Source organism: Oryctolagus cuniculus, chromosome 2, assembly GCF_051225735.1.
Source record: "Oryctolagus cuniculus isolate XC-2025 breed Fujian yellow rabbit chromosome 2, ASM5122573v1, whole genome shotgun sequence".
In the NCBI taxonomy this organism is placed as follows: Eukaryota; Metazoa; Chordata; class Mammalia; order Lagomorpha; family Leporidae; genus Oryctolagus; species Oryctolagus cuniculus.
Genome location: NC_142868.1, coordinates 115,104,459 through 115,127,878, shown reverse-complemented (window position 1 = coordinate 115,127,878; position 23,420 = coordinate 115,104,459). Strand labels below are relative to the sequence as shown.

Genomic DNA, 23,420 nt, shown 5'->3' with positions numbered 1-23,420 from the left:
CAGGCCTTTTGAGATCTTGAGGTAAAAATTCATCACAGATGCAAGTCATTTTTACAAGCACTTAATTCACCTATAAATACTCACTTGTCTCATTTTAAATTATTTTAGCAATTGCCAAAAATTTTGACTGATGATTACAAAGTTGGAAAGAATCCGCTGTTCCTCATGGAAGCTCCCCTCCCCCAGAGTTTATTGCTAATGTGCAGCAAAAAGCCACCGTCCTAGGCCCACTCCAGGGTGCATTATGGAGTCTGATGTCTTTGGCTTGCTAGTATCATCCCTGGCGTGATGCTGACACCCAGGGGAGCTGCCCCCATTGTTTCCTGAGTTGGGGACAGCTCTGAGATTTTTCTTTCGGTGAGGATTCGGGGTAGGAAGGAAATGTGGCTGCACAAGGCATGTCCTGCACCTGCTTTTCACACTCAAGGCCCTGCTGGCACTCCCTTGGACTGGGCTGGCCCCACTCAGACCTAAGGTGAGACCCATGCTTCTCACCTGCTCTGCCCAGCATGCTCCCCTCGGCACATTCCGTGCTTGCCTCTGTAATGGCCTCCCCCTGTTTCCATCCTCCACTGTTTTTGTGATATCCTGGAGACAGGTGATCAGCTGTTAAGACTGCATAACGAAAGAAGATCCGAAGTCTGGCATTGTAACTCCCCCCTTGAAAACTCCCTGTTGTTCCCATGACTGCAGATTTCACCCTCACTAGCCAGTCCTCAGAGCTGAGCAGCAGTGGAAATCACTGGAGGACATCCATGAAATCTAATTCACCTTGCACACAGTCTCTTGGGAGCCTGGTCTAGGGCAGCCATGCCCTCTTGCAACATTTCCGTGATAAATAAGTATTGTTCTCCAGAGAAATAGCACAGAGTCCAGACCCAGAGACAATCCACGGGCCTCTACAGACTCACGACCTTCACCACCTTGGAAAATTTGGAGGCAGAAAGTCTTTCGAAGCTGCCAGCAACACTACAGGAGGCCTTGGAATTCACCCACGCAGCTGGCTGCACATGGTTCCCTCCCGAAGCCGTGGCCTTTAGGAATGGTGAATCACATGCCCCACAGTGTGAGAGAGTGTTAGGAAAACGCACTGAGGGGGAGAGGGGAGTGGGTGCGGCCGGGGAGAACACTTGCTGGGCTGTGACTTTGACACTTTACACACAGGAGAGAAGCTAGTTGGGGAGACTCGGACAGAAGGTTCTTTGAGTTACAGAAGATGGAGTCAGAATATATAGGGTTGCCTGTGTTCCCAAATGATAACCGAGCACCCGTTAGTTCTTGCTTTGTGATCCATTCCGTCTCAGTTCCCAAGATTCCCTCTCTAAAGGGAGGTGGGAGGCGTCACACCCTAAGTAGCCAGCCTTTCTCTTTCCACCACCCAAAGCTTTACATCTGGTAGGAAGATAGCTCCCTGGTGACCTTGAGTGGCCCTCCAGAACAATAAGGTCTCCTGGTGTGAGAGATGGACAAGTCTGGGGTACATATCAAGGATGTTGTCCTAACGGGAAGAATGACAGAAGGACTGACTCATATACAGGCAGGCCACACAGTCCCTGGATAGCACCACAGGGATGATTTAACAGCTGGAAACAGGACCCACGTGGGACCCTCAGGTGGGCTCCAACCTGTGGCTTTTGTTCACCCCTGGAGTGGCAGCAGATGGGTAACTCTAGACGTACCAGCCAGTACTCAGATGCCAAAGTTATGGTAGTTTTCAGATTTAAACACTGAAAACATTTCAGACTTTCCTCTTTGGTACTTCCCTAAAAAAGCAGCCAGGGGTACTCCCTGAGAGAGTGTTACAGGTTTGCCTTTCAAGCTAGGGAAGTAATTTTGGGGATTGGTTTTGTTTTGTTTCAGAATCTAATGTATATTTATTTATTTTTTTAAGATTTATTTATTTACTTGGAAGTCAGAGTTACATAGAGAGAGGAGAGGCAGAGAGAGAGAGAGAGGTCTTCCATCTGCTGGTTCACCCCCCAATTGGCCACAACGACTGGAGCTGTGCCGATCTGAAGCTGGGAGCCAGGAGCTTCTTCTGGGTCTCCCACGGGGTGCAGGGGACCAAGGACTTGGGTCATCCTCCACTGCTTTCCCAGGCCATAGCAGAAAGCTGGATTGGAAGTAGAGCAGCCGGGTCTTGAACCCGTGCCCATATGGGATGCCGGCGCTTCTGGCCAGGGTGATAACCTGCTGCGCCACAGTGCTGGCCCCTCTAATGTGTATTTATTAGATTCATTCACTGCTACCAAAAAGGAAAAGAAAGAAAACACACCAGTTCATCTTTTCATAAAAGCTCTTGATGTTGCTATCTGTTCGTGTTTGGAGATTTTTACTTTCAAAGTGATCGGTTCTTCCCTTCTGCTGCCCTGGCTTCAAGTGGGATTGTTTCTGGCACATCTCAAGGAGGCAATCACAGGGCACAAAGCCCCCCTCACTGGGGGGAGGCTTGGACCCGGGCTGCGCCCCAGCTCTGAGATCGGTTCTGGAGACAGCCCCTGCAGAGGGTTGTGCAAACTGCCTGAAGTCCTGGGGCTGCATGGTTCTCGGGCTGTTTTCCAAAGTTACGCCCGTTCTCTGTGGAGGGAGAAACAGCCGCTCCACAGCAGCACTCCCCCGCAGCCCTGGGGTTTCTAAAGCAGGAGGAGTGCCCGAAGGCGTGTAATGCCCCTTAATCCCCCTTAAGCGTGAGACTCCCATGCAGTTTTCCAGCCTCGTGAGCCCCCGACCCCAACCCAAACAGATGTACTGAGACTTCCTTCTTCCTCAGGGCTGAGGCAGGTGTTCCGCTTAGAGCTGCGCTTCTTCAGCACAACATTTGCCTCCTGTTGAAACCAAAGTGGCCCGGGAAAGAAAGCACACGAAGGCCTTTCAACTTGTTTCTGTGGGTCAATCCCTCCCTGTCCTTGAGGGTGCGAGTCTGACCCTCCTGATTTACGTTTTCCTGGAAGGTCTTTTCCTCATGTTCTCTCCAGAGTGCATAGGGAGATTACTGATGCCATAAACAGGAGTGTCAATTTGTAAAGTCAACAACAGGAGTCACTGTGCACTTACTCCTCATGTAGGATCTCTGTCCTTAATGTGCTGTACACTGAGGCTTAATGCTATAACGAGTACTCAAACAGTATATTTCACTTTGTGTTTCTATGGGGGTGCAAACTGTTGAAATCTTTACTTAATGTACACTAAACTGATCTTCTGTTAAAAAAAAAAAAAAAAAGAAAAGAAACTATCAATTCCCAACTTGACTCTCACTGGGATTAAACATGACAATAGGTCTGATCTGATTTCATCATCATTTAAAAAAAAATCATCTATTATTTTTCACTTTATGTTTCTGTGTGGGAACAAACTGTTGAAATCCTTACTTAAGGTATACTAAGCTGATCTTCTGTATACTAAGATAATCGAAAATGAATCTTGATGTGAATGGAAGGGGAGAGGGAGTGGGAAAGGGGAGGGTGGTGGGTGGGAGGGACGGTATGGGGGGGAAAGCCATTGTAACCCATGAGACGTACTTTGGAAATTTATATTCATTAAATAAAAGATAAAAAAAAAAAATTTGTCAAAAAAAAAAAAAAAAAAAAAAAGATTTTATTTTACTTATTTGAAAGACACAGAGGTAGAGACTGACAATCAGAGATCTTGCATCCGGGGATTCACTCCCCCAAGGCCAGCGGCAGCCAGGAAAGGTCTGGCCAGAGCCAGGAGCTGGGAACTCAATCCCGGTCTCCTACGTGGGTGGCAGGGACCCAAGGACTTGAACCATCACTGCCGCCTCCCTGGTGCACATAACCAGAAAGCTGCAGTGAGAAGCGGAGCCGGAACTCAAACCTAGCAGACGTTTAAGACGGTTAAGGGACGTCTCACCCACTGTGCCAAGGGCCTACCCTGAGAGCCATTTTTTAAAGGGCTGCAGGCCCTGGATACGTCCTGGTGTCTACCTCTAAGTGAGGAGAGAGTTCAGAGAACGTCCCGGGCTGACCCTGTCCTATCTGCAGGGTTTTTCAGGGAGGTGAATCATTCACAGAGACAGTTTGCACATGTTCTGGCCTCGTAATGAGGAATCCTAGAGAGAGGAAGGGGCAAAACTTGCCTGGGCCGGCGCTGCGGCTCACTAGACTAATCCTCCGCCTTGCGGCGCCGGCACACCGGGTTCTAGTCCCGGTCGGGGCACCGGATTCTGTCCCGGTTGCCCCTCTTCCAGGCCAGCTCTCTGCTGTGGCCAGGGAGTGCAGTGGAGGATGGCCCAAGTCCTTGGGCCCTGCACCCCATGGGAGACCAGGAGAAGCACCTGGCTCTTGGCTTCGGATCAGTGCGGTGCGCCGGCCGCGGCGGCCATTGGAGGGTGAACCAACGGCAAAGGAAGACCTTTCTCTCTGTCTCTCTCTCTCACTGTCCACTCTGCCCATCAAAAAAGAAAAAAAATTAAAACAAAACAAAACTTGCCTGACCCTGGTGCATTACCTTAATTACAGCAGTCACAGACTTGGCCGAAAGGACAGACATGGGCAGAGAGGCGAGTCGGAGCTGCTGTGGGACACTTTGGGGACTATGTGCCGTGGAGGTCCATGAATTGGGGCAGGAAAAACATGTTGTAGTGGTTTCTAAACAAGAAGTGTAGGTGTGTGAACAGGTGAGGCATGGCAGGGAAGAAAGGAGGCGTGGCTAGCTGCCCTGTAAGACATCTCTCCATCCTGGGAAGCCCGCGCTCTCTTTCTGCAGGATGAGCCGTGTTTCGCTACTTGGCTTTCTCAGCCGTGGAGCTGAATTGGTTGTGCAGGGATGCAAATGCGTCTTTTTTTTTTTTTTTTTTTTTTTTTTTGACAGGCAGAGTTAGTGAGAGAGAGACAGAGACAGAGAGAAAGATCTTCCTTCCGTTGGTTCACCCCACCCCCACCCCCAAATGGCCGCTACGGCTGGCACACTGTGCCGATCCGAAACCAGGAGCCAGGTGCTTCCTCCTGGTCTCCCATGTTGGGGTGCAGGGCCCAAGCACTTGGGCCATCCTCCACTGCCTTCCCGGGCCACAGCAGAGAGCTGGTCTGGAAGAGGAGCAACCGGGACTAGAAACCGGGGTACCGGCGCCGCAGGCAGAGGATTAGCCTAGTGAGCCACGGCGCAGGCCGCAAATGCATCGTTAAGTAGGCCGTGATGAGAGATTCTTTCCACACGGAACTCCATGCTGTGGCATCAAATTGAAATGAATTCTCGATAGTAATAACGGTTGGAAACAAAAGCAGAGTAAATATGAGTCCCAAAGCCCTTTAGAGCCTGTCCTGGTTACTTCCGGTGAACTCACAGGTGTGTGAATGATTCACCACCTTTAGCCATTTGGAAAGGCATTTTCTCGAGTGGGACTTGGTGCTAAAAAATGAGCACCATAGCTCTCTGCATTGTTTCCAAGCACTGCAGCTGCCCGAGCAGAGGGAGGAGGTCCTCACAGAGTGAATGGGGCTGCCCGGTACCAGATGAGCTGAGGCGTGAGGGACAGCTACAGGGGAAAAGCTCCCTGACTATTTTAGTTTCCTGACTTCATAGCTGTGTGTCTCCAGGCCCCTTCTGAAACTGCAGAAAGCAGTCTCATGTGTTAGCATCTTGCTAGGATGTGGAATAGTCAGTGTTTGAAATCTAAAGATAAAAGGGGACTACTTAAATAAATCATGTGAATATCCTCACTTAGAATTTTGAAAGGGGACTTTAAATATATCTAACGAACGATGGGTTATCCTGGCAAAATCTAAAGTCCTTTCTGAACTCTATGTGGGACATCTTTTTGGACTGATAGGCTGTTACTTGGTGGCCTCCTGACCAGCCACTCTTCAATGAGAACACTGATGACATAAAGCAAGGAGATTTTTAAGTCAGACTTTGTGTAAAGATGAGAGTTTTAGGCAAGAGCTAAATTTTTAGTTAATTATTTAATTTGAGATACACAGGGAGAGACATGGACAGAGTGAACTCCCATCTAGTGAGTCACTCCCCAAATGCCCACAATAGCTAGGACTGGGTTGGGCCAAAGCTAGGAACCAGAAACTCAATCCAGGTATCCCACATGGGGGACAGGAGCCCAAGTACTTCAGCCATCACCATTGCCCCATGGGGTCTGCATTATTAGGAAACTGGAAAACAAGAACCAGGAATCTCACCTAGGCATTCCAAAGTCTTACTGCTAAGTTAAAAGTCTCCTTTGGCAATAGCTGATTTAACTTGGAGTGTTCCAGATTCTCCAGAGTATAAATTCTGCTAATTACTACTCTATTTTACATGGAGGAGCTGACTGCAGGAGACCGTGGAATAGCTTTGAAGTAGGATGATGGGAAAAGAGAGCTACTTGGCTTCACAGTTCTGGCTGGCGAATTTCCCTCGTATTGTGGAAACAAGGGCAGCATACTTGTGTCCCTTTCCTTGTGTGCACATAGAATGATAGCAGACTCGGGCACTCCTGGACAGAGCAGTGCAATCAGAGGGCACTAGAGACCACTTAGCCTGTCCCCTCGTTTTGCATGTGCATAAATAAAGGCCTTATGAAGGTTAAGAGATTACTGAAAGACACGCAGCCAGGTAGGCAGCACTCTGCTATTTCTGCCGTGTCCTGATGCAGGCTTCTCCCTTTGGGATACCTTTGCTCTGCAGAAGGTCGGTGTGAGTCCCCACAGTGGGGAGCCTTCAGCTTCTCCTCTGGGGGAAAGCCCCAGAACCAGCAGGTAGCATTCACCAGCCCCCAGGGCTGCTGGGTCATTCTCCTCGACATACGGACTATCTCAGTGAAAGCACGAATTCCACGAGAAGGGAGGGACCCAAGAAAAATCGGGCTAAATGACAAACATCATAAACAAAACAGGAGTGTTCCATTCATTGTGCATTTTTGTCCTTGGCTATAGAGGTTACAAGCCAGGCAGGTCTGAAGGCTTGAAAATATCCCACTATTCCTTTAGGAGACCTTAACCCCTTTGCTCAATAATTCTTCATTTCTGAAGACCTGGCTCCTGAGTTTTCATCTTGGAGAAAATAAACCATATTCCCTTTCTTTTAATGAACCTGAAGAGCATCTGCAAACAGATCCAAGGGATATACAGCTGCAACAGAACCCAGTCTCATCAGGGCACCATGGAAATGAGCCCGCTGATTTCCAGAACCCACAGTGAACTGAACATGAATAATGACCCAAGAGCAAATGGTGTTCGGGCTGCTTGAAGTTATTTAAATTTTTATAGTCAATTGCCTCATAAATTACAGACTTCCTTAAGTGAGAGGCCTGAAGATGAACTCATAAAGTATGCATTAAATACTTTACTTATGCTATAACTATGGCGTGGCAAATATATAGCTATAGCTGTACAGATAGAGGACTGCAAAAAGATGGCACGAATGTGCCGGTGAAGATACCTTATTCTGTGCTTTGTGTCATGGAGGAGAGACCATTGAAAGGTTCGAGAGAGGAAAAACTGGAAGTTGAGTTCACTAGACACTAACTGGGTTGGAGGACTCATTTCTTTAGGAAGCCAATGAATTATAAGTTTTTTAATGTATCTTATTTATTTGAAAGAGTTACAGAGAGAGGTAGAGACAGAGACAGAGACAGAGAGAGAAAGAGAGGTCTTCCATCCGCTGGTTCACTCCCCAAATAGCTGCAATGGCCGGAGCTGGGCCAGGCTGAAACTAGGAGCCAGGAGCTTCTTCCAGGTGTCCCATGTGGTTGCAGGGGCCCAAGGACTTGGGCCATCTTCTACTGCTTTCCCAGGAACAGTAGTAGAGAGCTGGACTGTAAGTGGAGCAGCTGGGACTCGAACCAGTGCCCATATAGGATGCCAGCACTGCAGGCCACAACTTTAGCCCACTGCACCACAGCATCAGCCCTGAATTAATAAGTTTCAATGATAAGAAAAAAATGAAGAAAATCCAGGAAGGAAAAGTTCCTAGTTTTGGCAGCGTAACTATTGGAAGAAAGGGGCTGTGTGGTTTATCTTTTGATTTAAAAGTTTATTCAGAAGCTTCTGGGATCACTCACTCCTTCAGCCTACACTAGTCAAAATACCATGAATGGTGTGCAGAGCAAACCAAAAATAAATGGCCACCTATTTTAAAAAAATTCATAGAAGTATAATTTACAAACCATAAAATTATCTATTTCAATTCAATGATTTTAGTAAAATGGACAGAGTTGTCAGCCACCACCGCAATCCAGTTATAGAAATTCTCATCATCAGGCTGACGCCTCAGCTCACTAGGCTAATCCTCCACCTGCGGTGCCGGCACCCCGGGGTTCTAGTCCCGGTCGGGGCGCCGGATTCTGTCCTGGTTGCTCCTCTTCCAGGCCAGCTCTCTGCTCTGGCCCCAGAGTGCAGTGGAGGATGGCCCAAGTCTTGGGCCCTGCACCTGCATGGGAGATCAGGAGAAGCACCTGGCTCTTGGCTTTGGATCAGCGCAGTGCGCCAGCCGCAGCGCGCCGGCGGTGGCGGCCATTGGAGGGTGAACCAATGGCAAAGGAAGACCTTTCTCTCTGTCTCTCTCTCACTGTCCACTCTGCCTGTCAAAAAAAAAAAAAAAGAAAGAAAGAAAGAAAGAAAGAAAGAAAGAAAGAAAGAAAGAAAGAAAGAAAGAAAGAAATTCTCATCATCCAGAAAGATCCTCAAGCCCACTTGTAGTTGGTGTCTGTTCACACCCTCAGCTCTGAGTAGCCAGTAATTAATTTCTGTCCTATAAACTTGGCCTTTTTGTATATTTCATACATAAGCTACTGAAAATATTCTATTGTATATCACATTTTGTTTATGCCCCAGTTAATGGACATTGAATTAACCCCGCTTTTTTACTATAGTGAGTAACGCTGATAGGAACACCTGCACACAAGTCTTTGTATGGTGATGCTTTCATTTCTCTTGGCTAGGTACTAAATAGTGATATTTATAGTTATGTGGTAAGTTTAATTTTTTAGGAAACCACCAATTTTTTTCCAAGGTATCAGAAATCAATCTACTATAATATTCATTCCTTGACTTTAAATACTGTTCCATTATAGTATCACACTTTGTTGATTACTGTAGCTTGATAGGAAGTTTAAAATCAATGACCATAAGTTCTCCAAGTTTGTTCTTTTTCAAATTTGTTTTGACTCATTTGGGTCCCTTGCATTTATGTGTAAATTTTAGGATCACCTCAATTTTTGAAAATATATAAGAACAAACAAAAGATTTCTGGTACTTTATATGAATAATATAGAGTCTATAGATCAGTTTGTGAAAAATGACTGTTTCAATAATAGCAAGTCTTCTAATCCATGAACATGGTCTGTCACTCCACTTGTTAAATCTTCGATTTATCTCAATGATGTTTTGTATTTTTTCATTGTATAGATCTTTTACTTATTTTGATAAAATTTATTCCTAAATGTTATTTTATATTATTATAAAGGGTATGTTTTCTTAATTTCATTTTCATAGTGCTGCTTCCTAACACATGGGAAAAATTGACTTTTTCTACATTTATCTTATCACATGACTGACCCCTTGCTGAGCTTGTTAATTAATTCAAGCAGCTTTTGGATGGATTCCCTAGGGGTTTGCATATATAGGCTCATATAATTTATGAATAGACAGTTTTATTTGTTCCTTTCCAGTCTTGGTAGCTTTATATTTTTTTCTTGCTTGATTGTACTGGCTAGAATCTCAAATACAATGATACAGTGTTAACTAGAACGGACAAGAATGCCTTGCCTTGTATCAAGTCTCCCACATGGGTGGTAGGAACCCAATTTCTTGACCCATCAACACTGCTTGCTGAGGTCTGCGTTGGTCAGGTCTGGCTGCAGAACTGGAAATTAAACCTGGGTACCCTGACAAGGAATGTGGTATCTTAACTACTAGGCTAAATGCCTACCCTCAATGAGGGCTTTTCGTAGGTGTCTTATAAATTTGAAGATGTTCCCCTCCATACCCGATTTATTAAGTTTTTCTCATGAAAGGGTATTGGATTTTGTCAAGTAATCTTTTCCCATACATTTAATGTGGTCTTACCTTTTATTCTATTTCTCATATAGTTTTATCCTTTATTAATAATAATATTAATATATTAAAATTAACTGATATCCTTTATTCTGCTGTTATGGATGCTAAACCAGTTTTGCAACCTGGGATAAATCCTACTTGGCATTGTGTATAATGCTTCTTGCATGTTATTGGATTTACTTGCTGATATTTTCTTGTGTATTTTGCATCTCTTCATGAGGAATATAGGCTTGTAGTTTCCTTTTCTTGTGATGCCGTTGTATGTTTGATGTGGGGTGACACTCGGCCTTGTCTTTTCTATTGTAAGTGATCTAGTGACTTCCAGTTCCCTAGAGCTCCTCTTTCCAATCCTGCAGCCAGAAATCTGGCATTTTATTTACCTGACTTAGTTGTATGCATCCACGTTTTGTACTTGCATCTGAGGCCAGAGGCGGCAAAAGAGAAAAACGTGGTTGGGGAATTCAGCTCCTTTTTGAGAACCACAGTGCCAGTAGTTGTACAGGAAGATGCCCCTCATTCAGAGTTTTGGCTCCTTTGGGCTCATGTTGCCAACAGTGCTGCCGCTGCCATGGGGATTGGTTGGGGACTGGTTTGTGAGAATGGAGAATAAAAGGGGAGATACAGCTGTGTTCTTTCTTTGAGCGCTGGGAGTTCCTTCTCCCATTTCTTAATCCCGAACTAGAAAGCCTTCTCTTAGAGCTCTCTCTGTCTGCATTGAGGAGCCAACTTCTGGGTTTTGGTCTACCCTGAGATCAGGCCAGAAGACACTAGAGGGGAAAAAAAAAAAAAAACCTGTTATACTCATCACTAGTTTGGTGGAACTTTGAATATTCATTTTCCTTCCCCACCCAATGACTACTATTTGCTTTTCAGAATCCTTGGATATATTTACCTAGAATCAAACTCTTTATGTGTGTACATTACTTCACCTCCCTAGTAATTCATTTTTAATATATTTTACAAGGGAATTGGTCATCTAGTTTATTAGGGATTTAAAATAATGGCTATTCTGAATGATGAAATGAAGGCTTGGGGAATTGGAGGGGCAAGGGTAGTAGGGACTGGGTCTTTATATTAATGGTCAGCCATTGAACATAAAAAAATAGAACTTTAGAGTTGACCTCACATATGAAAATGAAGCCACCAGTTTATTCACATAGCGGACATGGCCATGATATTTACTCCAGTGCTGATTCATGCAGTACGATTTTGAAATAACAAAGCGTCTTTATATTTTCAGAAATGTCCTGGGAGTAACGTCTTCCAGAAAGATTTTAACTGAACTGATTTTGAAGGTCTTATCGGAAACAGGAAAAAGGACCCTGTTTTCATTTTTTAAAACCCTTTTGTTCTGTATGTTCTTCAAATTGTAAACTTTTGATTGATTCATCTGCAAGTATATTTGTTCTCTCTGATACATCAATTCTTCCATTGAATCCTTCAGATGTATTTTTTAAAGATTTATTTATTTATTTATTTCAAAGGTAGAGTTACAGAGAGAGAGGGAGAAAGAGAGAGAGATCTTCCATCTGCTGTTTCACTCCCCCAAATGGCCACAATAACCAGAAATGGGCAGATCTGAAGCCAGGAGCTTTTTCCAGGTCTCCCATGTGGGTGCAGGGACCCAAGGACTTAGGCCGTCTTCCACTGCTTTCCCAGGCACATTAGCAGGGAGCTGGAGAGGAAGTGGAGCAGCCGGAACTTGAACTGGCACCCATATGGCATGCAGCACTGCAGGTGGTGGTTTTACCAACTGTAGAGTCCCAACCCCAATTTTTATTTTTTATTAAATTTCCATTTCTCTGCTGAAAAAAAACCTATCTCGTGGACTATTGTTAACAACTGACTTAAAGTCTTGTTCTAAACATTTCACCAGTGGGGTCTTCTCAATTTTGGTATCTATTGATCACCTTTTACCTTGACAATTGGATCCCCAAATCTCGTGTCCTTTTCCCAGATTATATGCAATTATTCCATCCAAAAAAGTGGCAAAGTGTTAAGTCAGTTCCACGTTAATTTAAAAGTCCAAAAGTCTTAAGTCTCATCTAAAACTCAAGGCAACTGCCAGCTGTAAGCTTATAAAAATCCAGGTTACATGCTTCCATGACAGACTTGGGGACAGGCACAGGGTAAACATTTCCACTTCAGAAACTTCAGGCAAGCAGAAAGGTTTAATCAGATCAAGACCTAAATCCAGCAGGGAACACATTAATCCCCAGAGTCCAGCACCTGGAACACGCTGTGGTGGGCAAGGCACCAAGGGCTTGGGCCGCGGTGGTCCTCGGGCTTTTCTGGTCATAGCCCATGCTTCGTTCTCACAGGCTGGAGTTTCGATATCTGCAGCTCCACGAGGCCTGGCCCTGGTGGGGAGACTCTGCAGAAGCTCCGACCTCACCTGTCGGCCTGCATTGCCCTAGTGGAGGTTCCCTGCAGTGGCTCTGTCCCTGTGGCGGTCTCCACCTGGACTCACAGCATACTTTGAAATCTAGGTGGAGCCCACTGTGCCTCTACAGCTCTGTTGCTCTCTTCTATTCACCGACTCTCTGAGGCTACACACTGAGGTTGGTAGCTTTCCCAGGCAGGTGTTGAACATTACTGTTTGCTCTATCTATCTGGGGTTCCTCTCTACAGTTCCACTGGGCATTACCCCATTGGGGGCACCTTGCAGGGGTTCTGACTCTACAGCAAACTTCGCCTGGCTTCCTAGACTTTTCTTTGAAGTACTGATGGAAGCCACCATGACCTCCTAAGTCTTGTCGTTCTGAGCACCTGCAAAGCCAGCATCGTGTGGAGAGTTCCAGGATCTGCTGCCTGTATGAGCTGCAGCCAGGCCCCCTTGAATCACCGCCACAGCTGTGGAGCACTTACCCAGCTGAACGTGGGAAGTGAGCCCTGAGGCGGTACGGAGCACGCTCTCGTGAAAGCCCTGGCTTCATGACACAATTCATCCTTTCCAGGCCTCTGGGTGATGGGGGCCAGGAGGGACGCTCAGAAAACTCTGAAGTCTTCGGGGTCTTTCTTCCCATTGTCTTCCTGCTAGTATATGGCTTCCTTTGACCTGCACTAGTATCTTTAGCAAGAGGCTCTCATCCTGAATGCATGCTCATACCAGGTTGTGAAGTTTCCAAATCTGTATGCCTGTATCATTTTTCTCACTGTGAAAGGGACTAAAATGATTAATAATATCCAAGCTGCAGCCTGAATGCTTCCGTTTTGAAATCTCCTCCACCCAAAAAAAACTAATCCATCAGCTTTAAGTTCAGCTTCCCACAAAGTCTCAGGCATCAAATGTAGCCAGATTGTTTTTGCTGCCACTGTGTGACAAGGGTGGCCTTCAGTCCAATTCCCAGTAGAATTCTCATTTCCATCTGAAATCTCATCAGCATGGCCTTGACCGTCCGCATTGCTATCAGCATCCTGGCGCCTTAATGCTGAGCTTACTGCATTTTGGTCTCGCTCTAGCCTCCTCCAAACTCTTCCATAAACCAATTCCAAAGGCTCCTCCACACCTCCACGTGTAGGGACAGTAATGACCCCACTCCTCAGCACCAATTTTCTGTTCTTCAGCCTTTTGTCACCATTTCTAAGTGTACCTAAGACAAGCTACTAATGAAGGGAGGAAATTGGTTTCAGCTCGGAGTTTCAGTCCGAGCTCAGGCGGCCCTGATGTTTTGACATCTGATGAGGGTGGTGGATAGGGAAGCTGTACAGAATAAGGGCCACATAATGAGCCAGGAGGCAGAGAGGGGCTGAGCCCAATGAGCTGCTATCACCCACCTTCTCACTAGAACTACCTTCCAGAGGCACGCTCCATCCCCCCAAGGACCTAAGTACCTCCCATTAGGCCCATCTCTTAAACCACAATTGGGGGGTCGGTGCCGTGGCTCACTTGGTTAATCCTCCGCCTGCAGTGCCGGCATCCCATATGGGCACTGGTTCTAGTCCCGGTTGCTCCTCTTCCAGGCCAGCTCTCTGCTGTGGCCCAGGAGGGCAGTGGAGGATGGCCTAATTGCTTGGGCCCCTATACCCGCATGGGAGACCAGGAGGAAGCACCTGGCTCCTGGCTTCGGATCAGCGCAGCGCCAGCCATAGTGGCCATTTGGGGAGTGAACCAAAAACAACAACAAAAAAACAAACCACAATTGGACTAAGTTCCCATACTCTTACTAGCAATGGCTTATGACCTTTGAGCTTTAAATATCTGCATGATTCAGGAGCCATGGCCTGTTTACACCATAGCACCAAGAATTCCACTACCTGTATCAACTATTTCTCATCAGTTGTCATTGTTTTGTCTATTTCAGCCACAGAAATCGCAAGGAAACTCAACAAGGAAAGTCAAATCCAAAAAAGTGGATCCTCTCAAAGGCCAGAAAGTTATTGCAAGATGTGATGAAAATGGCTTTTACTTTCCAGGTAGATTTTTTGTTTGTTTGTTTTACTTGTGAGACCTTCTTAGTTGAATAATTTGATATTAGAGACCAGGGACTTCATCTAGTGCTTTCCCTAGCATACCAGCGTCTCATGAGCTCGGTGAGTAAGTATCCCACTTCTCAAAGAAAACGATCATGAGTTTTGGGGGCAAAAAAAAAATAACGATAGCTAGAAAATATCTCTTAATCTCTCCTGGTTAAGAAGTAAATTTTTATTGCATGCCTCCTATGATCTATGTATGTAATAACTGTGAAAGTACCAGCCTCGCGCAGTCAGCAAACAGGTGAAAATTCCTATCTTCACAGGGGACAAAAGCTTAGAGAGGGAGAGAAGAAAGCAAACAAGTGAAACATGGAGTACATCCCATGCGGTGCTAGAGCACAAACTCGAGCCAGAGTGTCAGGATGAAAGTTGCAATTAGAAACGCGATGGTTAAGGAAAAGCCTCTGGGGAGGGTGACCGTCGATGAGGAGGGGTGCAGCGTGAGATCATGTGAGGGAAGGGAGTTCCAAGCAGAGGGAACAGCAGTGCAAAGGCCCGAGGCTGGCGTGCACACGGCATGGTGAAAAAGAGCGGGAAGACCAATTTAGCTGGATGGGAGTTTGCCCAAGACTGAAGGAATCACCCAGGTGCAGGTTGGCAGGAGTGGAGCTAGAACGGGAGCTTCATGGAGAGTGAGAGTACAATGTTCGATGTCTAGAGGAATCAAACTGATTGTGGGTGGAACCCAGCATGCAAAGGAAAGGTAGAAAATATTGAAGTTCCTCCGAGGGGTTGGTATGGGGCCATCTAAAAGGGGTCCTGTTAAGGGGTTTGAGCTCCACTCTCGGCTTTGGGAGCCAAAGTTAAAGCAGGGATAAATGCAGTTTTCAAAAGATCCCTTCCATTGCCACGGGAAGTATGGACGTGAAGTGAATGGGGCTGTCACTCAGTCCCTGGCGGGGGCCACTAGGTAGGTAGCGGTGCCCACAGCAGATGGTGGAATGGGTGGGAAAGCACAGAACTGTGTCCAGGATGCAAGCAACTGTATAGGTGCCTGGGAGGCGCCCAAGTGAAGAGGTCAGAAAAGCTATTGGAGAGAGGGTCTCAAATCCAGAGAGGAAATCCGTCTAGAGATCTCGCAGACATCAACACAAAGGTCATTGCTGAAGTCACGAGAAGGGTCTGTGGGGAAAGAAACCTGGGAGGAAACTCTGTCAGAAAAAAAAAAAAAAAAAAAAAAAAAAAAGCCGGCGCTGCAGCTCACTAGGCTAATCCTCCGCCTGCGGCACCGACACACCAGGTTCTAGTCCCGGTGGGGGCGCTGGGTTCTGTCCCGGTTGCTCCTCTTCCAGGCCAGCTCTCTGCTGTGGCCCGGGAGTGCAGTGGAGGATGGCCCAGGTCCTTGGGCCTTGCACCTGCATGGGAGACCAGCAGGAAGCACCTGGCTCCTGGCTTCAGATTGGCACAGGGCGCAGGCCACAGCGGCCACTTGGGGGGGTGAACCAATGGAAAAAGGAAGACCTTTCTCTCTGTCTCTTTCCCTCTCACTGTCTAATTCTGCCTGTCCAAAAACAAACAAACAAACAAAAACCTTTGGCTGCAGAAACAAAACTGGTCTTGCATAGGCATTCTCTATCAATCACCCATAAAAACAACAACTATTCACTAAATTTAATTAAATAATATTTTGGGGTGGGAAAAATACTTCATGAAGCAGGATTTTTGGTCTCCAGCAGGCACATGTGTAGAACCAGAACATCTTTGAAATTTGGGATGCCGGCACTGCAGGCTCTGCAGGTGGCTTTACCCACTACGCCACAGCGCCGGCACCAAGATGTGAGTCTTGTCCACAGGAACAGGGTCTTCCATTTCTCTAGGGCTCCCATTTGCCAGTGGCTGATCACAGGAGACCATCCCTGTGTGAGAGATGGAGAGGGATCTAAGGCTAGCCTGGCAGTTGAATGGAAGTGCCTAAGGGACCGGGTTTCTATTGCCTGGTTTAGGGCTTGGGATCAGTTTGCCGCTAGAGCCCCAGGGGAGACAGTAAATGTGTGAGCTTTCCCAGCATCAGCCCTGGGGGAGGGAAAAATGTGGAAGGCCTCCCGGGTGAGAACAGAGGAGTCAGAACTAACACCACAACCATGCAAATGCCTGTGACCGTATCGGCAGACTTTCCAAAAATGTGCAATTAGAGGCAGAGAGCCATGTGGGATCTGACTAGTTGTAGCTGTTATTAAACTCAGGTAAGTCAGTTTGGAGGAAATAAACATTTGAATATAGTCATATAATCGGTAATTTTGATTAGTGGCTGGTTACTAAACACTGACTCAGCCAAATTAAGTGCAGTGCATGGATTGGCGAATGGACTGAGATTAGTGTTCGTGCCCACTCCTCTCTCTGCCCCAAGAAGTCAGCTAATCTGTTCTCTGGAGATTCCAACTTTACCTCTGTGAAGTTCTATTTTTAGAAAGCTAATTTGAAGATTATAGGAAACTTGTAAGAATAATACAGAGAATGCTTTACGCTCTTTACCCAGTTTTACCAATTTCTGACATTTTGTCACATTTTACCATATATATTACTTTATTCTCTTGCTCTCCCCCCCACATGTATATACACACATTATTTTTTCTGAAATATTTGAAATTATGTAATATTTATCTTGCCTTTTTAGCCCTTAATACATCAACCTGTATTTCTCAGAAGCAAGGATAGTCTTTATATAACCACAGTGAAGTTATAGAATTCAGGAAATACATCATTATTATAGTACTTTTATCTAATCTTGTCTCAGTGCTCCAGGCCTTTATAGCGTGTTTTTCTCTGGTGCAAATCCTAATCCAGAACCACATATTGCATTTAGTTAACATGTGTGTCCCTTTGGTATTCTTTAATCCAGGCTAAATCATTATTTAGCCTTTCCCATCATCTTTCATGATATTAACATTATTTGAGGGGAAGGCCAGTGATGTTCTGGAATGGTCCTCACTTTGGGTTAGACTGGATTCAGAGGATGTGTTCATGGCCAGAAAGCTACCTAAGGGCTGCCATGTCTCTCTCGGGGCCTCCCATCCAGAGACACAAGGTGTCCATCTGTCCCCATTGGTGATACTAACTCAGAGTCACCTGCGCGCTGAGTTCTGTTCTCCTCCTTGCATAAAGAAAGGCAGATAGAGGTTTTTATTTAAAGATTTATTTATTTATTTGAAAGGCAGAGTTACACAGAGGCGGAGAGAGAAAAAGAGAGAGAGAGAGGTCTTCCATCCACTGGTCCACTCCCCAAATGGCTATAATGGACAGAGCTGAGCCAATCCAAAGCCAGGAGCCAGGAGTTTCTTTCAGGTCTCCCATGCGGGTGCAGGGACCCAAGGATGTGGGCCATCTTACTACTATTTCCTAGGCCATAGCAGAGAACTGGACTGGAAGTGGAGCAGCTGGGACTGGAACCAGTGCCCGTATGGGATGCTGGTGCTTCAGGCCAGGGCTTTAACCCACTGTGCCACAGCGTCGGCCCAAGGGCAGATACAGTTTTGCAGAGCACAGGCCTGTCATTCATTGATGACTCCTTCTTTTTTTTTTTTTTTTTTTTTTTTTTTGACAGGCAGAGTGGACAGTGAGAGAGAGAGACAGAGAGAAAGGTCTTCCTTTACCGTTGGTTCACCCTCCAATGGCCGCTGTGGCCGGCGCACGGCGCTGATCCGAAGGCAGGAGCCAGGTGCTTCTCCTGGTCTCCCATGGGGTGCAGGGCCCAAGTACTTGGGCCATCCTCCACTGCACTCCCTGACCACAGCAGAGAGCTGGCCTGGAAGAGGGGCAACCGGGACAGAATCCGGTGCCCCGACTGGGACTAGAACCTGGTGTGCCAGCGCCGCTAGGTGGAGGATTAGCCTATTGAGCCGCGGTGCCGGCCTCATTGGTGACTCCTATTATGCTAACTGTTGTTCAAAACCTCCTAAACGTTTTTAGTGAAGGCAGCATTGGAGCACCTGGAAGTGAGTGGCCGCTGCTTGAGGGCAGGTCTACACTGGAGCAGGGCTGGGGTGGGGCCCTCCGACTGCTGCCACCTCGCTGGGAATTACAGTATTTTCACCCTCCTGGGGACCATAGCACTGATTTCCACATGGCCAGCTCTATTCCAGGGGTTGGCTCCTCTAGTCAAAGAAATGACTACATTGTACAGGATGGAAGGGACAAGCTGATAGTGTGGCTTACTCAGAAAGGGAAGGAGGAAGAGACCTGATTTTAAATCATGATTTTGAGGAACTGGGCCATCCTTCTTGTTCAGTGAGCAAAAGCACTTCACTTCAGGAAATTCACAGTAGTAGCTGCACCGTGCCAAAGGAACAAATCATGATGGGTGCAAACAGGTGCAAAACTACACACTTCCTCCTCAGGTGTAACGGTATCAGGTTTTCCTTCACTTCCATTCTGCCCCCTCTCCTCGACCAGCCACGTGACTGCAGTCACTTTGTTAATCTCTGTGCCTCACTCTCCCTGTCTTTGCAAATGGGATTTAAAACAACACCCGCTAACATAGCACTGTCGTGTCGCGTAAGCACCAGCAGGTACAGCGCTCTGTGAATCCGTCCCCTCCTGGGGGAGGAGGGGGCTCTTTTAACTTCACAGCAGTTGAAAATCTTTAACAGCAAGTCAAAGAGGCAGAAATCAGCACCGTGGACGAGGAAGCGACTGCTGAGACTAAAGGAAGAAGATGACGGATAGAGTGTGGATGACACTGCTGGGGCAGGCGGAGAGGAGGCCGAGGCTGCAGCCAAGCGAAAGCCAGCTTGGGGAGGTGGAATTGAAGCTGGACTTTGAATTATCAGAAGATAAAGCCAGAAGTGGGAAAAAAAAAAGTTAAATCCAATTACCAATCAGAGGAAACTAGTTTGGAGCAGATACTTTTATGCAACTTTTTTTTTTTAAACTTTATTTTCATTTTATTTGAAAGAGAGAGAGATAGAGACAGAGATCTCTCTGGTTCACTCCCTTAAGGCCTACAATGGCTGCAATGAGTCAGGCTGAAACCAGGAGCCCAGAATTCCATCTGGTCTCCCACACGGGGAGCAGGGAACCAAGTGCATGGGCCGTCCCTGCTGCCTCCCAAGACGTGCATCGGCAAGAAGCTGGAATCAAAAGCAGAGAGCTGGGGCCCGAACCAGCAACGTGATATGGTATGTGGGTGTCCCAGGCAGCAACTTAACCACTGCACCAAATGCCCGCCCACTGGCGTCTGTCACCAAGCAAACTGACGTACGCTGTCTACTAGACTAATCTGCCAATCATCTGAGCACTGAGCATGGGCAAGGTTTTCACTGGGGGTCTCAACAGGAATGTGTTCTCTTTCCCCAGCTGAGTATAGGAGCACCCTCTGGCCAAGGCAGAGAGCTGGTGGATAACCAGGAAGAGGCCTGGAGTGGCCAGCCTCCAGCAGGAGACAGACGAAGGGAAGCAGTTCACTCTGCTTGTTCGTTTGTCTGAGTCCAGGCCCTGAAACAGTCCCAGGGAAGGTTCCAGAGCCAGGAGACACAGCTTCACCTGAGGCTCTGAGGACAGAGAGAAACTGCAGTGTACGAGAAGCCGAAAACCAGAGCTGAGCTGAGTTAGACGGAGTTCCTTCCTTAGACGGAGAAGGAGCACACGGAGAGCTCGGCCCCACCTCCTCAGGGTCCTGCAGCTCCCCAGGGTGCAGCTGGCGGGGAGCCGGTGCTGATGGACAGCGAGAACCCACTCTCACTTCCGGAGGGGAACAAAGATTCCAAAAGAGTCCAAAGAGAATTTAGAATCCTTTTTAAAGGGAAGATAAATTTCAACTTGGATAAAAACAGAACTGTGAATCTTAACCCAGGATTTACTTTCTTTATGGCAATAACCTTTTATTACTGTAAATAGAATTATACCTAAGTTATTACAATATCATATACTCAATATATATGCTCTGTGAGCATAACTTAAAGACAAGGGAACTTCTTGCTTCTTTTCCCTTTTTCCTCTTGGTGTTGTATATTTTAGGGAAGCCATAGGTTGTATTGAGCCTAGTCGCCTGTCATTTCTCCAGTATTAGCTGGAAAGTGGGTTTGGATGGCGTTCCTGTTTCTTTTTTGCTTTCATCATCTTCAGAGCATGTACAAAGAAGAAACCGAATTGATGGAACTAAAAAGAAGTCCTTGTAACACACTCCCAAGTCCAGGTGCAGAGATGCAGGTGCAGGGATTTGTATTTTTCCTGTAAAAGAAAGTGGTTTAGGTTTTGTGTGCCACACAATCTCTGTCACAACTTCTCAGCTTGGGGCAAACTGTCACAGAAAATGACCCACTGAAGCCAATGTCACAGGCAATAAGAATAATTCATTAGAGCAATAGAATACAGAGAGAAATGAGCTGTGTTAGATTTTACTAAAATACACTGCAAGGCCCGCGTTGTGATGTAACGCCGGCATCCCATACAGGTGCCGGTTCAGGTCCCAGCTGCTCCACTTCCGATCTAACTTCCTACTAATGTACCTGGGAAAGCAGTAGAAGATGGCCCAAGTGCTTCGACCCCTGTACCCATGTGAGAGACCTGGAAGAAACTCCTGGGTCCTGGCTTTGGCCTGTCCCAGCCCCAGCCCATTAGGACCATCTGGGGAGTGAACCAGCAGGTGGAAGAGCTCTCTCTCTCTCTCTCTCTCTCTCTCTGTTTCTCTCCTCCATCTCTGTAACTCAGCCTTTCAAATTAATAAAATAAATCTTAAGAAACAAAACAAACAAAAAACACTGCAAGGTAGCAACAGGCGAGCAGGCCAGCTGCTAGCTGACAGCTGCGGCAATGCGGATTGAATCCGGGAGAAATGCCCAAGGCAGATTGCCACTGGCTTTCCGTCACTAGTGATCTCCTCTTTACTAGGGACTTCTGCCAGGGGGCCAGGTGACCTCAACACAAACAACTGAAAACTGACAGCAGGTTTAATGGTGGATGCTGCTAAGTCCCAAAGGCCAGGAGTGGGAGGAGGGTCATGCCGGCCAGCGTGGGCCGCCCAGGTCCTTACCTCTGAGCAGTGGGAGGGAGTAGCATGTGAGGATTCTGTTCGTTCTCATCTAGGAGTGGTTTTGCTCACTGTTCTCCTAATAGAAATTCTTTCTAAAAAGTAGTGCTGTTTTCTCTGATTAAAAGGATTTATAGGGGCCAGCACTGTGGCACAGTGGGTTAAAGCGCTGGCCTGAAGCGCCAGCATCCCATATGGGTGCCGGTTCAAGACCCGGCTGCTCCACTTCCAATCCAGCTCTCTGCTATGGCTTGGGAAAGCAGTGGAAGATGGCCCAAGTCCTTGGGCCCCTGCACCCTCGTGGGAAACCCAGAAGTAGCTCCTGGCTCCTGGCTTTGGATCGGCGCAGCTCCAGCCATTGCGGCCAACTGGGGAGTGAACCATCGGATGGAAGACCTCTCTCTCTCTCTCTCTCTCTCTCTGCCTCTCCTCTCTGTGTAACTCTGACTTTCAAATTAATAAATAAATCTTTTTTAAAAAAGGATTTATAAAGAAAGTTTATGGTAGCTATGTGAAAAAAGTATATATTTTTTAAAGATTTGTTTATTTGTTTGAAAGGCAGAGTTACAAAGAAGAAAGGCAGAGAGAGACTTCTTCGATCTGCTGGTTCACTCCTCAGATGGCCGCAATGGGCCAGAGCTGGGCCAATCCAAAGCCAGGAGTCGGGAGCTTCTGCCAGGTCTCCCACATGGGTGCAGGGGTCCAAGGACTTGGGCCATCTTCTGCTGCTTTCCCAGGCCATAGCAGAGAGCTGGATCGGAAGTGGACCCAGCACTGCAGGTGGCAGCTTTACCCACTACGGCCACAGTGCTGGCCCCAAGTATATAATTTCAAAAACCAAGTGAAACATTTTAGTTCAGTAAGAAAACATGCAATGCAAAGCTATTGTCTGTGTGTGCCTTTAGAGAAGGGGCTTTTATTTCTTTGGCCTGTTAAAGCCAGCAACATGAATCCACATGAAAATCAACAGCTATTTGTTTGCCACATGGAAGGATGTGGAACTGTGCCAAGGCTAGGGTGTGGGCAAGGGTGGGGGTACTGGGCACGAGTGCATATTTCTGTCTCTGAGTGGGAGCCAGTGAGCAGCTTTACTGCCAAGGGAAGTGTCCAATGTCAACATTTACCCTCAATTAGAATTAGAATTTAGAATCCCATTTAATGAGAAATTAAATTTCAACTCAAATAAATGACAAAAATGTGAATCTTAACATAAGCATTTTCTTTCCCTGTTATAATAATTAAGTGAGGGATCTTCAAAGAAATATGTGGAAAAATATCATTAAAAGATGTCTCTTTTGAAGCAAAACATTTTGAAATCCATGCATAGTTTTTGTATAGTACATATGTTCCATGAATGTTTTGAATACCCATGGCATGCACGGATTTTAAATTCTTTGGCACCAAAATGAGCTTATCTTTTAATTCATTTTCTATAAGCTTTTTATATCATTATAAGATATAATCAAACAGTGCACACGCACACATGCACACACACAGACTTTCTGTGGCACAGCGGGTTAAAGCCCTGGCCTGAAGCGCCAGCATCCCATATGGGTGCCAGTTCAAGACCCGGCACACATACATACTTTCTGAGTAAAAGGCAAACATCTTTCTGTTTTCTTTTTCCCTGTACATTTAGGGCATCAGTGGTGTGTGTGCAACCTAGTCACCCTCTCACTTTGGATGGACTTCACATTTCCCTTTGACTTCCACAATTTTTTTTTTTTGACAGGCAGAGTGGACAGTGAGAGAGAGAGACAGAGAGAGAGGTCTTCCTTTGCCGTTGGTTCACCCTCCAATGGCCGCCGCGGCCGGCACGCTGCGCTGATCCGATGGCAGAAGCCAGGAGCCAGGTGCTTCCTCCTGGTCTCCCATGGGGTGCAGGGCCCAAGTACTTGGGTCATCCTCCACTGCACTCCCTGGCCACAGCAGAGAGCTGGCCTGGAAGAGGGGCAACCGGGACAGAATCCGGT

General features: G+C 46.6%; 1 protein-coding gene across 13 annotated transcripts in view; it reads left to right on the top strand.

The window, feature by feature from the left end:
• The window catches only part of VWA3B (von Willebrand factor A domain containing 3B), a 275,643-nt gene that overhangs the window by 233,737 nt on the left and 18,486 nt on the right, over window positions 1–23,420 (top strand). For all 13 annotated transcript variants that reach the window (XM_089326031.1, XM_089326030.1, XM_089326028.1 and 10 more), the window contains one exon: window positions 14,312–14,423. In XM_089326031.1, the coding sequence (XP_089182157.1) occupies window positions 14,312–14,423 (112 nt within the window). The remainder of the gene's footprint in view (window positions 1–14,311; window positions 14,424–23,420) is intronic.